The sequence below is a fragment of the Pongo pygmaeus genome, chromosome 8 (genome assembly GCF_028885625.2).
Source record: "Pongo pygmaeus isolate AG05252 chromosome 8, NHGRI_mPonPyg2-v2.0_pri, whole genome shotgun sequence".
Classification (NCBI taxonomy): Eukaryota; Metazoa; Chordata; class Mammalia; order Primates; family Hominidae; genus Pongo; species Pongo pygmaeus.
Window position 1 is genome coordinate 5,131,442 of NC_072381.2, and position 15,133 is coordinate 5,146,574.

A 15,133-nucleotide genomic window follows, 5' to 3' on the forward strand; every position below is an offset into this window, starting at 1 on the left:
TTCATAAGTGAAGGAGAAATAAAATACTTTACAGACAAGCAAATGCTGAGAGATTTTGTCACACCAGGCCTGCCCTAAAAGAGCTCCTGAAGGAAGTGCTAAACATGGAAAGGCACAACCGGTACCAGCCACTGCAAAATCATACCGAAATGTAAAGAACATCGAGACTAGGAAGAGACTGCATCAACTAACGAGCAAAATATCCAGCTAACATCATAATGACAGGATCAAATTCACACATAACAATATTAACTTTAAATGTAAATGGACTAAATGCTCCAATTAAAAGACACAGACTGGCAAACTGGATAAAGACTCAAGACCCATCAGTGTGCTGTATTCAGGAAACCCATCTCACGTGCAGAGACACACATAGGCTCAAAATAAAAGGATGGAGGAAGATCTACCAAGCAAATGGAAAACAAAAAAAGGCAGGGGTTGCAATCCTAGTCTCGGATAAAACAGACTTTAAACCAACAAAGATCAAGAGACAAAGAAGGCCATTACATAATGGTAAAGGGATTAATTCAACAAGAAGAGCTAACTATCCTAAATATATATGCACCCAATACAGGAGCACCCAGATTCATAAAGCAAGTCCTGAGTGACCTACAAAGAGACTTAGACTCCCACACATTAATAATGGGAGACTTTAACACCCCACTATCAACACTAGACAGATCAACGAGACAGAAAGTCAACAAGGATACCCAGGAATTGAACTCAGCTCTGCACCAAGCAGACCTAATAGACATCTACAGAACTCTCCACCCCAAATCAACAGAATATACATTTTTTTCAGCACCACACCACACCTATTCCAAAATTGACCATATACTTGGAAGTAAAGCTCTCAATAAATGTAAAAGAACACAAATTGTAACAAACTGTCTCTCAGATCACAGTGCAATCAAGCTAGAACTCAGGATTAAGAATCTCACTCAAAACCGCTCAACTACATGGAAACTGAACAACCTGCTCCTGAATGACTACTGGGTACATAACGAAATGAAGGCAGAAATAAAGATGTTCTTTGAAACCAACGAGAACCAAGACACAACATACCAGAATCTCTGGGATGCATTCAAAGCAGTGTGTAGAGGGAAATTTATAGCACTAAATGCCCACAAGAGAAAGCAGGAAAGATCCAAAATTGACACCCTATCATCACAATTAAAAGAACTAGAAAAGCAAGAGCAAACACATTCAAAAGCTAGCAGAAGGCAAGAAATAACTAAAATCAGAGCAGAACTGAAGGAAATAGAGACACAAAAAACCCTTCAAAAAATAAATGAATCCAGGAGCTGGTTTTTTGAAAGGATCAACAAAATTGATAGACTGCTAGCAAGATTAATAAAGAAAAAAAGAAGAATCAAATAGATGCAATAAAAAATGATAAAGGGGATATCACCACCGATCCCACAGAAATACAAACTACCATCAGAGAATATTACAAACACCTCTATGCAAATAAACTAGAAAATCTAGAAGAAATGGATAAATTCCTCAACACATACACCCTCCCAAGACTAAACCAGGAAGAAGTTGAATCTCTGAATAGACCAATAACAGGAGCTGAAATTGTGGCAATAATCAATAGCTTACCAACCAAAAAAAGTCCAGGTCCAGATGGATTCACAGCCGAATTCTACCAGAGGTACAAGGAGGAGCTGGTACCATTCCTTCTGAAACTATTCCAATCAATAGAAACAGAGGGAATCCTCCCTAACTCATTTTATGAGGCCAGCATCATCCTCATACCAAAGCCTGGCAGAGACACAACAAAAAAAGAGAATTTTAGACCAATATCCTTGATGAACATTGATGCAAAAATCCTCAATAAAATGCTGGCAAACAGAATCCAGCAGCACATCAAAAAGCTTATCCACCATGATCAAGTGGGCTTCATCCCTGGGATGCAAGGCTGGTTCAATATATGCAAATCAATAAATGTAATCCAGCATATAAACAGAACGAAAGACAAAAACCACATGATTATCTCAATAGATGCAGAAAAGGCCTTTGACAAAATTCAACAACCCTTCATGCTAAAAACTCTCAATAAATTAGGAATTGATGGGACGTATCTCAAAATAATAAGAGCTATTTATGACAAACCCACAGCTAATATCATACTGAATGGGCAAAAACTGGAAGCATTCCCTTTGAAAACTGGCACAAGACAGGGATGCCCTCTCTCACCACTTCTATTCAACAGAGTGTTGGAAGTTCTGGCCAGGGCAATTAGGCAGGAGAAGGAAATCAAGGGTATTCAATTAGGAAAAGAGGAAGTCAAATTGTCCCTGTTTGCAGATGACATGATAGTATATCTAGAAAACCCCATTGTCTCAGCCCAAAATCTCCTTAAGCTGATAAGCAACTTCAGCAAAGTCTCAGGATACAAAATCAATGTGCAAAAATCACAAGCATTCTTATACATCAATAACAGACAAACAGAGAGCCAAATCATGAGTGAACTCCCATTCACAATTGCTTCAAAGAGAATAAAATACCTAGGAATCCAACTTACAAGGGATGTGAAAGACCTCTTCAAGGAGAACTACAAACCACTGCTCAAGGAAATAAAAGAGGATACAAACAAATGGAAGAACATTCCATGCTCATGGGTAGGAAGAATCAAAATCATGAAAATGGCCATCCTTCCCAAGGTAATTTACAGATTCAATGCCATCCCCATCAAGCTACCAATGACTTTCTTCACAGAATTGGAAAAAACTACTTTAAAGGTCATATGGAACCAAAAAAGAGCCCGCATCGCCAAGTCGATCCTAAGCCAAAAGAACAAAGCTGGAGGCATCACACTACCTGACTTCAAACTATACTACAAGGCTACAGTAACCAAAACAGCATGGTACTGGTACCAAAGCAGAGATATAGATCAATGGAACAGAACAGAGCCATCAGAAATAATGCCACATATCTACAAGTATCTGATCTTTGACAAACCTGACAAAAACAAGAAATGGGGAAAGGATTCCCTATTTAATAAATGGTGCTGGGAAAACTGGCTAGCCATATGTAGAAAGCTGAAACTGGATCCCTTCCTTACACCTTATACAAAAATCAATTCAAGATGGATTAAAGACCTAAATGTTAGACCTAAAACCATAAAAACCCTAGAAGAAAACCTAGGCATTACCATTCAGGACATAGGCATGGGCAAGGACTTCATGTCTAAAACACCAAAAGCAATGGCAACAAAAGCCAAAATTGACAAATGGGATCTAATTAAACTCAAGAGCTTCTACACAGCAAAAGAAACTACCATCAGAGTGAACAGGCCACCTACAAAATGGGAGAAAATTTTCGCAACCCACTCATCTGACAAAGGGCTAATATCCAGAATCTACAATGAACTCCAACAAATTTACAAGAAAAAAACAAACAACCCCATCAAAAAGTGGGCGAAGGACATGAACAGACACTTCTCAAAAGAAGACATTTATGCAGCCAAAAAACACATGAAAAAATGCTCACTATCACTGGCCATCAGAGAAATGCAAATCAAAACCACAATGAGATACCATCTCACACCAGTTAGAATGGCAATCATTAAAAAGTCAGGAAACAACCGGTGCTGGAGAGGATGTGGAGAAATAGGAACACTTTTACACTGTTGGTGGGACTGTAAACTAGTTCAACCCTTGTGGAAGTCAGTGTGGCGATTCCTCAGGGATCTAGAACCAGAAATTCCATTCGACCCAGCCATCCCATTACTGGGTATATACCCAAAGGACTATATATCATGCTGCTATAAAGACACATGCACATGTATGTTTATTGCGGCATTATTCACAATAGCAAAGACTTGGAACCAACCGAAATGTCCAACAATGATAGACTGGATTAAGAAAATGTGGCACATATACACCATGGAATACTATGCAGCCATAAAAAATGATGAGTTCACGTCCTTTGTAGGGACATGGATGAAATTGGAAATCATCATTCTCAGTAAACTATCGCAAGAACAAAAAACCAAACACCGCATATTCTCACTCATAGGTGGGAATTGAACAATGAGAACACATGGACACAGGAAGGAGAACATCACACTCTGGGGACTGTTGTGGGGTGGGGGGAGGGGGGAGGGATAGCATTGGGAGATATACCTAATGCTAGATGACGACTTGGTGGGTGCAGCGCACCAGCATGGCACATGTATACATATGTAACTTACCTGCACATTGCGCACATGTACCATAAAACCTAAAGTATAATAATAACAATAATAATAATAATAATAAAAGAAAAAAAAAAACTTTAAAATTTATGTGAATTTAACTTCTTAGCACTGGACCATTGTGACTGATTAATATATTTTAATTAATATGTTTTAATTTTAATTAATGTATTTTAATTATCCTCACATAATAAAATTTGACCAAAAAAAAAAAAATTTTATTAGAGAAGAAACAATTGAACTGGATTCAGTTTTCTTCACAACCAGCATAAGATGGCATGCATACTTTCTTTTACATGCTATTGGTTAACCATTAGGCAGTGTGCTGAGGGCATTGCCTCCATTGATTTTATAACCTGTGAGGGAAGAAAGAAACATTTGCTAGCCAGCTGAGTGACAGTGATGGATTCAAAACATCAGTGTTTGAAGCTAAATGATAGTCACTTCATGCTTGTCCTGGGATTTGGCACCTATGCACCTCCAGAGGTAATAATAATGTTTTTAGTGCAGAGAGTTGGAAAGAGCAAAGCCAGAATAAGTGGGAGCTGACCTGGGTTGTCAGGTTTGTGTTCGTGTGTTACTCTGCATGACTCCAACCTAAGTTTCCCTAGGTTAAAGCCGTACTCTATGTACAAAGAGAAAAGGTCAACCTTTGTTGTGCATTGAAGTCTGGTTGCATGGTCATCTACTGTTTATTTGGGGCACAGTTTTTTTCTTCTTCTATTTATGTTTATTTCATAGCTTGTCAGAATCCATGAAACTCAGCAGTGAAAAACACTGCCTGCCTATTCCTCTCTTGGAAATTGATGGCAATAGAAGTGGTTTCTCTGTTTCCTTCTATATTGAAGAAATCTTTTCTTCTTCTAAGAAGACATAATACAGAAGAATTTTTATGGCAAAACTTAGTGGAGATGGGGTGCCTGAAATATGTTGGGAGAGTATCACTGTTCTGATATGCGGCCTTGAGCACCACATGGTAATACTGGACCTGGACTAAAGAGAATTTCCCATGTACTACTCTCACCTCTGAGAAAATTACCAGAGGATATAAAATATCCTCATTTTAAGAAAAAAAAAACAACTAGAACCTAACAAGGTAAGTTTAAATTATTGGTCTTTGTTCATATGCATCAGATTTGTAACAAAATGGTAAGAGGGGGTCCTCTGACACAAACATGGGCAAAATGGAGACTTTATTTTCTAGACTAAACTATTTCTACACTGGAAGAAAACTTGTATTCCAAGACTGTCCTGAGACTACTATGTTTGTGATTAGGGACTAGATACATGAAATTTGAGTCTCACTTTTCTCTCTATCAGTGTGTTCTGTGCAACATCACTGGGAGAGGACTCATAGGAGTTTGCACTGTATTCCTTCTATAATTCCTTCCATGTACCTTTGTCCCTGTGTTAATTTCACTTTATTAAAAGTATTTAGGACTATATCTGTAACTACAGGTTGAGGTCAGTGTGGGTTAACCTGTGCCTCTGCTCTCCTGACTCCATGGAACTTTCCAGAGGAGCCAACATCATTGCCAAATCTGCACCTTCCATGTAGGCCTGGTGTTCTTACTACTATCTAGTGGACATGCTGTGGATACTGCCCATGTGGCCGTATTGGATGTTTCCAAATCTGTGCTTATATCACATTCTCCCAAACCTGCTCAGCTCCTTATTAGATCAGAAACATTTCCATCAACCTTGTGGTCCAGGTGCCAATTCCCACCTTCTCCATATGGAATTGCTCACTAAATCCTGTCAATTCGGTGTCTTTACTCATTTCTTTTTTCTCTTTGGATGTTTGCACATGACCCAAACACTGTATTTGCTTCCAGAAAGGCTGCCTTAGCAGAGTGAATAGGAGCACTTGGATTTAATTTTCTGCAATATGGAGATCTCAATTCTGAGAATAATGAAATTTTAAAATTAAAGAAAGAGTGTGGATGCAAAAGCCCCTTTGTTGGAGATAATCTATAGCCAACAAAAGGCATTTACTATTTCTTCATGCTTTGAAGGTTTTAGTAGTCATAGACAGTAACTCATGTAATGAGGGAAAACAGAAGTTATGTAACTGCTGGCAGTGGAGATTTTAACAAGTAATAGAGATGATGAGATAATGTGTGAAAAACATAACCACAATGGCACATTGTAAGAACTCAAAAACTGGTAGATACCATTGTTGATATTTTATTAATATAGAGGAAAATAAAACATAAAAAGGAAATTATTAAATGAAAGGAAGAATAGCAAGCATTTGTAATTCTTACCACCAATGAAATATTTAAGGATAAGCAGGCATTTGTTTTTCCCTTTATTTTTTGTGCTATTTCTACATATACATTTTTAATGCATTGCATATTCCTGGATATTGGACCCTGTATCATATACAACAGTTTACATTTCTGAAACTTACCAAATATGTTTCATATGGTAGGCAGGCAGTAGGTAATAAATAAAGTGATAAAAGAAGCCTAATTGCTACCAGTAGCCATTCACACTCAAAATTATTTGTTAGTGATGAGCGTATAACTTGCCCCTTCTTCTTCAAAGTAGGGCAGAAAGAGTTCCTACTTTCATTGGGAATTTGAAATAGAAAAGGTCAGAATGATTCTTTGCTCTGTAGGCAGATGTACAGGAATATTTTTGAAGATTTGACTGTGTGTGTGTTTTGTTTGTTTGTTTGTTTGTTTTGAGACAGAGTTTCACTCTTGTTGCCCAGGCTGGGGTGCAATGGCATGGTCTCAGCTAACTGCAACCTCCTCCTCCTGCATTCAAATGATTCTCCTGCCTCGGCCTCCCAAATAGCTGCGATTACAGGTGCCCACCACCATACCCGGATAATTTTTGTATTTTTTAGTAGAGACGAGGTTTCACCATGTTGGTCAGGCTGGTCTCAAACTCCTGACTTCAGGTGATACAACCACCTACCTCAGCCTCCCAAAGTGCTGGGATTACAGGCGTGAGCCACTGGGCCCGGTGGAATTTGTGTTTTATGTATTAAGTTTCAGGCAGGGGAGTAGAATTGAGTAATTTATTATTTTGATAATACAGATACTATAAAGTCGTGTTCATCAAAGTAAAAAATGCAGACACTCCAGCAATCAGAAAATGAACTTCTTAACATCCACACTAATGGCAGCTTCCTAGAAATCACTGTGCTACCCCCGCCCAATAATGGAATCATTGCAGTTCTTATCATGCATTATCCTTTCTTCTTCAGTCTTGCTGGCCACCCTGATTATCCATTTTCAGACAAATATTAACATGGAGGACTTTGCGTAGAGTTCTACCAGAGGCCCTGTGTGTAGATGGTGACGCAGAGGACATCTTTATGCTAGTTATTGGACATACCGCCTTTGGCTAAATCTACCCTGCTTAGAGACTTCAGTTAGCCGAATATAAATTCATAGGCCATAAGGGAAAGATAATAAATTTGTTTTCCTTGAAAAAATTGAGTGCTGTCTTCTAAAGATTCTTTACCTACTTTGGTCTCCATTATTGTATGTTTTCTTTCTTTCTGACTCATTAGCTCAAAAAGGGTGATGTGCTTGTAAGTTAGGATCAGGGGGTGGTGTGTCTGGAATTGGTGGGTTCTTGGTGTCACTGACTTCAAGAATGAAGCTGCAGACCCTCGTGGTGAGTGTTACAGTTCTTAAAGGCAGCATGTCCGGAGTTTGTTCCTTCTGATGTTTGGATGTGTTCGGAGTTTCTTCCTTCTGGTGGGTGCATGGTCTCGTTGACTCAGGAGTGAAGCTGCAAACCTTCGCGGTGAGTGTTACAGCTCTTAAGATGGCACGTCTGGAGTTCGTTCCTCCCAGTGGGTTCTTGGTCTTGCTGGCTGCAGGAGTGAAGCTGCAGACCTTCATGGTGTTACAGCTCATAAAGGCAGTGTGGACCCAGAGAGTGAGCAGTAGCAAGAATTATTGCAAAGAGCGAAAGAACAAAGCTTCCACAGGGTGGAAGGGGACCCCAGTGAGTTGCCACTGCTGGCTTGCACAGCCCGCTTTTATTCTCTTATCTGGCCCCACCTACATCCTGCTGATTGGTCCATTTTACAGAGAGCCTAGTGGTCTGTTTTACAGAGAGCTGATTGGTCCGTTTTGATGGAGCTGATTGGTGCATTTACAATCCCTGAGCTAGACACAAAGGTTCTCCAAGTCCCCACTAGAGTGGCTAGATACAGAGTGTTGACTGGTGCATTCACAAACCCTGAGCTAGACACGGGGTGCTGATTGGTATGTTTACAAACCTTCAGCTAGATACAGAGTGCCATTTGGTGTATTTACAGTCCCTTAGCTAGACATAAAGGTTCTCCAAGTCCCCACCAGACTCAGGAGCCCAGCTGGCTTCACCCAGTGGATCCTACACCGGGGCTGCAGGTGGAGCTGCCTGCCAGTCCTGTGCTGCGCGTCAGCACTCCTTAGCCCTTGGATGGTCGATGGGACTGGGTGCCGTGGAGCAGGGGGCGGCGCTTGTCGGGGAGGCTCCGGCCGCACAGGAGCCCACGGACAGTGGGGAGGCTCATGCATGGTGGGCTGCAGGTCCCAAGCCCTGCCCTGTGGGGAGGCAGCTAAGGCCCAGTGAGAAATTGAACACAGCAGCTGCTGGGCCAGGTGCTAAGCCCCTCACTGCCCAGGGCTTGCGGGCTGGCTGGCCGCTCGGAGTGTGGGGCCCGCTGAGCCCATGCCCACCCGTAACTCACGCTGGCCCACAAGCGCAGTGTGCAGCCCGGGTTCCTGCCCGAGCCTCTCCTTCCACACCTCCCTGCAAGCTGAGGGAGCCGGCTCTGGCCTTGGCCAGCCCAGAAAGGGGATCCCACAGTGCAGCGGCAGGCTGGAGGGCTCCTCAAGTGTGGCCAGAGTGGGCACCAAGGCCGAGGAGGTGCCGAGAGTGAGCGAGGACTGCGAGGGCTGCCAGCACGTTATCACCTCTCAGTGGGAGATGATGACAACCATTTTATAGACATTTTTGAGGTGGGCATGGATGATTCCCAGCTTCTGAAGAAGGAACTGGTGACAGGTATATATCAGTGCATCTTTAGCTACTTGAGGAACAAGAACACACACAGCATGGAGTCTGGAGGGTGAAGGCTATTGACAGGATGACCAGGAATCCATGGGCTTCCTCCAGCAGTGCAGGGATCAGAGCTCCCAGAGCCTAGGAATGAGGCATCCCTATGGGAGGGGTGTTCAGTGAGGAGGGAGAGCACACACCCAGGAGAAATGATTAGAGGTCAGATATGGAAGAGGTTTAGAAAGAGGGAGTTGAGTACATGTATGCTTGGAAAAACACATTGGCACCATTTTGGGATAATTATATGCTGTGCATAAAAGGAAGCTCTCCACAATCCTTCAAGAAACCCCAGAGCTGAGAGTCAGGCCTGGACCTCTGTTGCCCAGTTACAGTATTGACCCTATTAAGCTGTGGTAGGACAGGACATTGAAGACACCATTGACTGATCAGATTCCCCTAACTACCAACCCATCTTTAGAAAATATTCTTAGATTCCAGAAATATACTATTTATTATACTTGATCTTTTTAAATGTTTCATACATAAAATAAGGCATGCTTATAAGTATGAAAGACAAAATGTCTTAAAGCCATTATATATTACTCTCAAATTAAGGTCAAAATGGTGAATAATACATCTAATAAAGCAAACTCTCCAAAATCCCAAAAATCTTTTGGAAACAGTGTCCGCAAAATTGCACAATGTTTTCAAACTTTAGTAAATGTTAGGAACAACTCTTACAAAGACATGTAATTCTTTTACATAGTTTTTAGGGGTACGAAGTAAATCAGCTAATCATGGGGACATAAATTTTCATTTCAGAAAACTCTTTTGAGAACTTGGGATACCCTGGTGAAAGTATTTTGAGGACAGTGGTTTTTGACCTGGGCACACTAACATTTTCACTCTCAACTGTTCTTACTCTGGCGGCCACCTTAACCCCATCAAAGAGGCTTTCTCAAGCCAGGTCTCCCAGCACGTTTTGCAGCCCACAGTCTTTCCTTAAACTATGTATTCCTTAAAATTGAGGGAGGCTATAAACTTTGGAGTGCCCTAGGCCAATTTCTTGGACTGTTTTCTGTCTACACTCATTCCCTTGATGATCTCTGGCTTTAAATACTACCTCTAGGTTGAGAAACACTCCAAAAATATTTGTAGCTGAGCTTTTCCTTCCAAACTCCAGGACAGAACATAACAATGTGTGCTCTACATCTCCGTGTTAGTGTCTAATGGACATTCACCCTTAGCATGTCTCAAGCAAACCATGTAAACCACTGCCATCCTGTTCCACCTGAAGTTTATTATTTTAACTAATAATTATTTCACATCTCATAAGGTTGATTGATGTAATTACCAAGAAAAGAGTGACATTTTCTCAAAACTTAAAGGTCAAGTGTGTAACTCCTAAGAAAAATTTTAAATGTCAAATTTCTTTAGTGTGCATAAAATGTCTTTCCAGATGTGAAATAATCATTAGGGCAGTCATTTGTAAATACTAAATCTGCTATAGGCTTATTCCAGCCAGTTCTTTACTTAGCCCTCTATTTCCACAAAACTCTTAGTAAAAAAGAAAAAAAGAAAAAAGAAAAAAAAACTTGTAATTTCTCAAAGCTCAACACTTGGTCTTCCGGAACACTTGGGAATGTTACAAAATTGTATAGGGACCTCCAATCCCTGATTCATTATTTTTTTCTCTACAAGAAATGCTGAAGTGAATAATTCAGGATGAAGGAAAGGAAATAGATAGTAACTAACAGCCATTTAGACCTATAAAGATGTCCTAGTCAATGTGAATACGTGGCAAAATATGAAAACATGTATTTTTGAAATTTTGGAATTGTACTCTATTTTTCTTTAAGATTTAAAATATGAATGTATACAAATAAGTATAATTCTAAGTTAATATGTACACAATGTAGAAAGCTGTAATTAGTGACAAAACAATGTGAAGTGGAGTAAATACCTGGGGAAAGGGAGAGTTTTTATATAAAATTTAAGTTACATTGGCATTGATTCAAAGTAAATTGCTGTAATTTTATTGTATGTCATCCCCACAGCAATCACAGATAATAACTGTGTTAGAATATACTCCACAGGAAATGAGAAAGGAATACCAATGTCATTTTTAAAAAGTCACATAACCTTACAAAACGGTAGTAAAGGTAAATATGAAGGACAAAAAGCTATAGAGAGTGGGAAACATTGAAAATGGCACAAGTAGCCGGGAGCAGTGGTTCATGACTGTTATCCCAGCACTTTGGGAGGCTGAGGCAGGCAGATCACTTGAGGCCAGGAGTTTGAGGCCAACATGGTGGAACCCCATCTCTACTAAAAACACAAAATTAAGCCAGGTGTAGTGGTGCAAGCCTGTAACCCCAGCTACTCATAAGCCCTGGAGGCAGAGGTTGCAGTGAGCCAAGACCATGCCACTGCAATCCACCCTGGAGGACAGAGGTAGTCTCTGTCTCAGGAAAAAGAAAAAATAATAAAGGAAAAGAAAAAGGCACAAGTAACTCTTTACCTGTCAAAAATGACAGTCATGTGTTGTGTAATGCCTGGGCTATCTTCTGAGAAAGGCTCTGTGAGGCAGCTCCATCACTGTGGGGACATGAAAGCATGAAGAGAAAATTCTCTCAATGTCATTGCCTTGTCAACTACGTTTATGTCATATTCTAAATCCTTTGCTGTCATTTCAAGAATGTTTACAGCATCTTCATCAGAAGTGGAATCTATTTCACCAAACCACATTCTTTGTTCATCCATAAAAGTAGCTTCTCATTTGGTAAAATTATATCATGAGATTGCAACCATTCAGTAATATTCAGGCTCCAATTTTAACTATAGTTCTCTTACTATTTCCACTACATCTGCAATTATTTTCTCCACTGAAGTATTGAATTCCTCAAAGTCATCCACGAGGGTACTAGTACAAAAGCAGGCCCATGGACCAAGGGAACAGTAGAGAAGTCCCAGAAATAATGCTGCACACCTGCAATCATTCAATGAGTGATGCTGTGATAACTAGCTAGCCATGTGTAGAAGATTGAAACTGGAAAGCCTTCCTTACACCGTATTACAAAATCAACTCAAAATATACTAAAACCTTAAGTTTTAAACCTAAAACTATGAAAAACCCTTAAAGATAACCTAGGAAATACCGTTCTGAAATAGACCCTGTCAAAGATTTCATGATGAAGGCACCAACAGCAATTGGAAGAAAAACAGAAAAGACAAGTGGGACATAATAAACTAAACAGCTTCTACACAACAAAAGACACTATCAACAGAATAAACAGACAACCTAAAGAATGGAAGAAAATGTCTACATGCTCTGCATCTGATGAAGGTCCAATATCCAGAATCTACCAGAAACTTAAACAAAATTACAAGCAAAAAGAAAAACAACCCCATTAAAAAGTGGGGAAAATACATGAAGAGATGCTTTTTAAAAGAAGACATACTTGTGGCAAACAAGCATATGAAAAAAATGCTCAACATCACTGATCATTAGAGGAATGTAAATCAAAACCACAATGAGATACCACCTCATACCAGTCAGAATGCCTATTATTATACTATGCATCTGATGAAGGTCCAATATCCAGAATCTACAAGAAAGCTAAACAAAATAACAAGCAAAAAAAAAATTAAAAAGTGGGGAAAATACATGAACAGATGCTTTTTAAAAGAAGACGTACTTGTGGCAAACAAGCATATGAAAAAAATGCTCAACATCACTGATCATTAGAGAAATGTAAATCAAAACCACAATAAGAAACCATCTCATACCAGTCAGAATGCCTATTACTAAAAAGTCAAAAAATAACAGGTGCTTCTAAGGTTCTAACAAAAAGAGAACACTTATACACTGCTGGTGTATTAGTTCAACCATTGTAGAAAGCAGTGTGGTGATTTCTCAAAGAACTTAAAACAAAATTACTATTCAACACAGCAATCCCATTATTGGGCATATAGCTAAAAGAATATAAATCAGTCTATCATAAAGACACATGCATACATATGTTCATTATAACACTGTTCACAATAGCATAGTCATGGAATCAAATTAAATGCCTGTCAACACCAGACTGGATAAAGAAAGCTTTACATTCTCACAAAATTTATATACCACCTTTTAACCTCCAAGATGATGATATTAGGAGGTTGGTACTTAGGAGTTGATTGTGTTACTGGACGAGGGTGTCCAGGTTCTTGGCTTCTTGAACAAAGAATTGGACAAAATGCACCAAAAAAAGCAAGGAAAGAATGAAGCAGCAAAAGGAGATATTTATTAAAAATGAAAGTACACTTCACAGTGTGGGAGTGGCCATGAGCATAGGGCCCCATTACAGAATTTGTGGGGCTTTAAATACACTCTGGGGGTTTCCATTGGTTACTTGCTGTATGTCCTATGTAAATGAAGAGGACAAAGTAAAGTTACAAAGTCATTTATTCAGCATATACCCTATGGAAAGGATATTTCCTGTCATAGCTGAAGTGTTAATTGGCCTTATGTTCCCTGCCTCCAGACATTATTTTCTTGACTCATTTCCCCACTGAGAGACGTGATCCTCACAAATCTTTATGGGAGGCAGAGGGACAGCTGGTCTTTCTTTTGTAGCTGCTTCATGCTGGCTTGGGGTGTAGTCCCTACCTACTGAGGATCACAGAACTCACTCTCTGCTCTGTCTAGTGAAGGCAGGGTATCTTCTTGATGGCCAGGGGTGGTGTCTTTACCTGGAATTGGCTGGAGCCTTTGTTGCATGATCATCTGAAGCTAGATGGTCTCTAGGTGAGAGGAAATGAATTTGGTTAAAACATTTAATGGGAACTTCAGGGGTGGATACCTATACTGTCGAGAATGTTTGTTATAGAGATTTGCAGGAGACAGACAAAATTTTGTCTGTGGTGTGTTCTAGGATCTGTGTGTTTCCTTAAAATCTTAGAACTAGTGACTCCATTTTGGTTTGGTTTGGTCTGTTGAGGCTTAGTGCGTGAGCCCAGTCCAAAACAATGGCCTCCTATAATTTTGTTTTAAAAATTTCCCCTTTTTGATCAGTTTCTCACTTAGGTGAGAATGTGACCAAAACTTAAGGCCTTAGTGCCACTCTCAGCTACCATCATTTTGGGTTTTCCATCTCAATATGTCATTGACAGGTTACAGTGCCCCCGTGGTTGCACATTTCTTTCAACTCTTGTCATTCCAGTCTAAGAGAGACCATATGACATCCTAGTGATGGTTGCATATAAGCACTTAAAACCTTTGAGAGAATATAGCGTACCAAGGAGACTATTATTATGATTATTCGGAGGATAATACCTAGAGTTTGGAGTATGGTCCTCATCCAAAGTTCCCATAAGCCAAACCTCCTAAAATAGAATAGATTAAAGAATGAGCTAGATAAAGAGTCTACTCACTTAACTTAGTAGTCTCATCTCCTTCACTGAATTTCCATAATCTTCATTTAATGTATTTTTCCATAGGTCATAAGTGCCAGCTGCAGCATAGATACTTTTCTGTTCATCCAATTCTATTATAACTTTCACAAAAGAATTTAAAGTCTGTTGTTTAACTGTAGCCTTTACAGTAAAATTTGCTATAGAGCATATAATGGGGGATACATTTCTGTGCATTGCTTCTCTACTCTAAACCATGGAAAAAGCACTTAACAAATGATGCCCTTCTAGAAGAGTGAAGGCCTCCTGGCAATGTTCTCTTTAACCCATGGTGTGGATTAAGAGGAGTGAATCAATGTTTGTTTGTTTGTTTTTGAATGATTATTAGGCAACATATGTACCATTAAAGTTTCTTACGTACATTGGGCCTTTCTCCTTTATCTACCAAAGTATAAGTTTATCCATTTATAAGGCTGGCTGCAAATTCCTTAACAAACAAAAGTACACCCCATAAGTGCA

General features: G+C 39.7%; 1 protein-coding gene across 1 annotated transcript in view; it reads left to right on the forward strand.

Annotated features, from left to right (window-relative positions):
• The first annotated feature begins 4,575 nt into the window (after positions 1-4,575).
• LOC129006873 (aldo-keto reductase family 1 member C3) overlaps positions 4,576-15,133 on the forward strand; it is a 49,290-nt gene continuing 38,732 nt past the window's right edge. Inside the window, exon 1 of the mRNA XM_054437096.2 lies at positions 4,576-4,690. Coding sequence (XP_054293071.1) covers positions 4,607-4,690 — 84 coding nt within the window. The 5' untranslated portion in view covers positions 4,576-4,606. The remainder of the gene's footprint in view (positions 4,691-15,133) is intronic.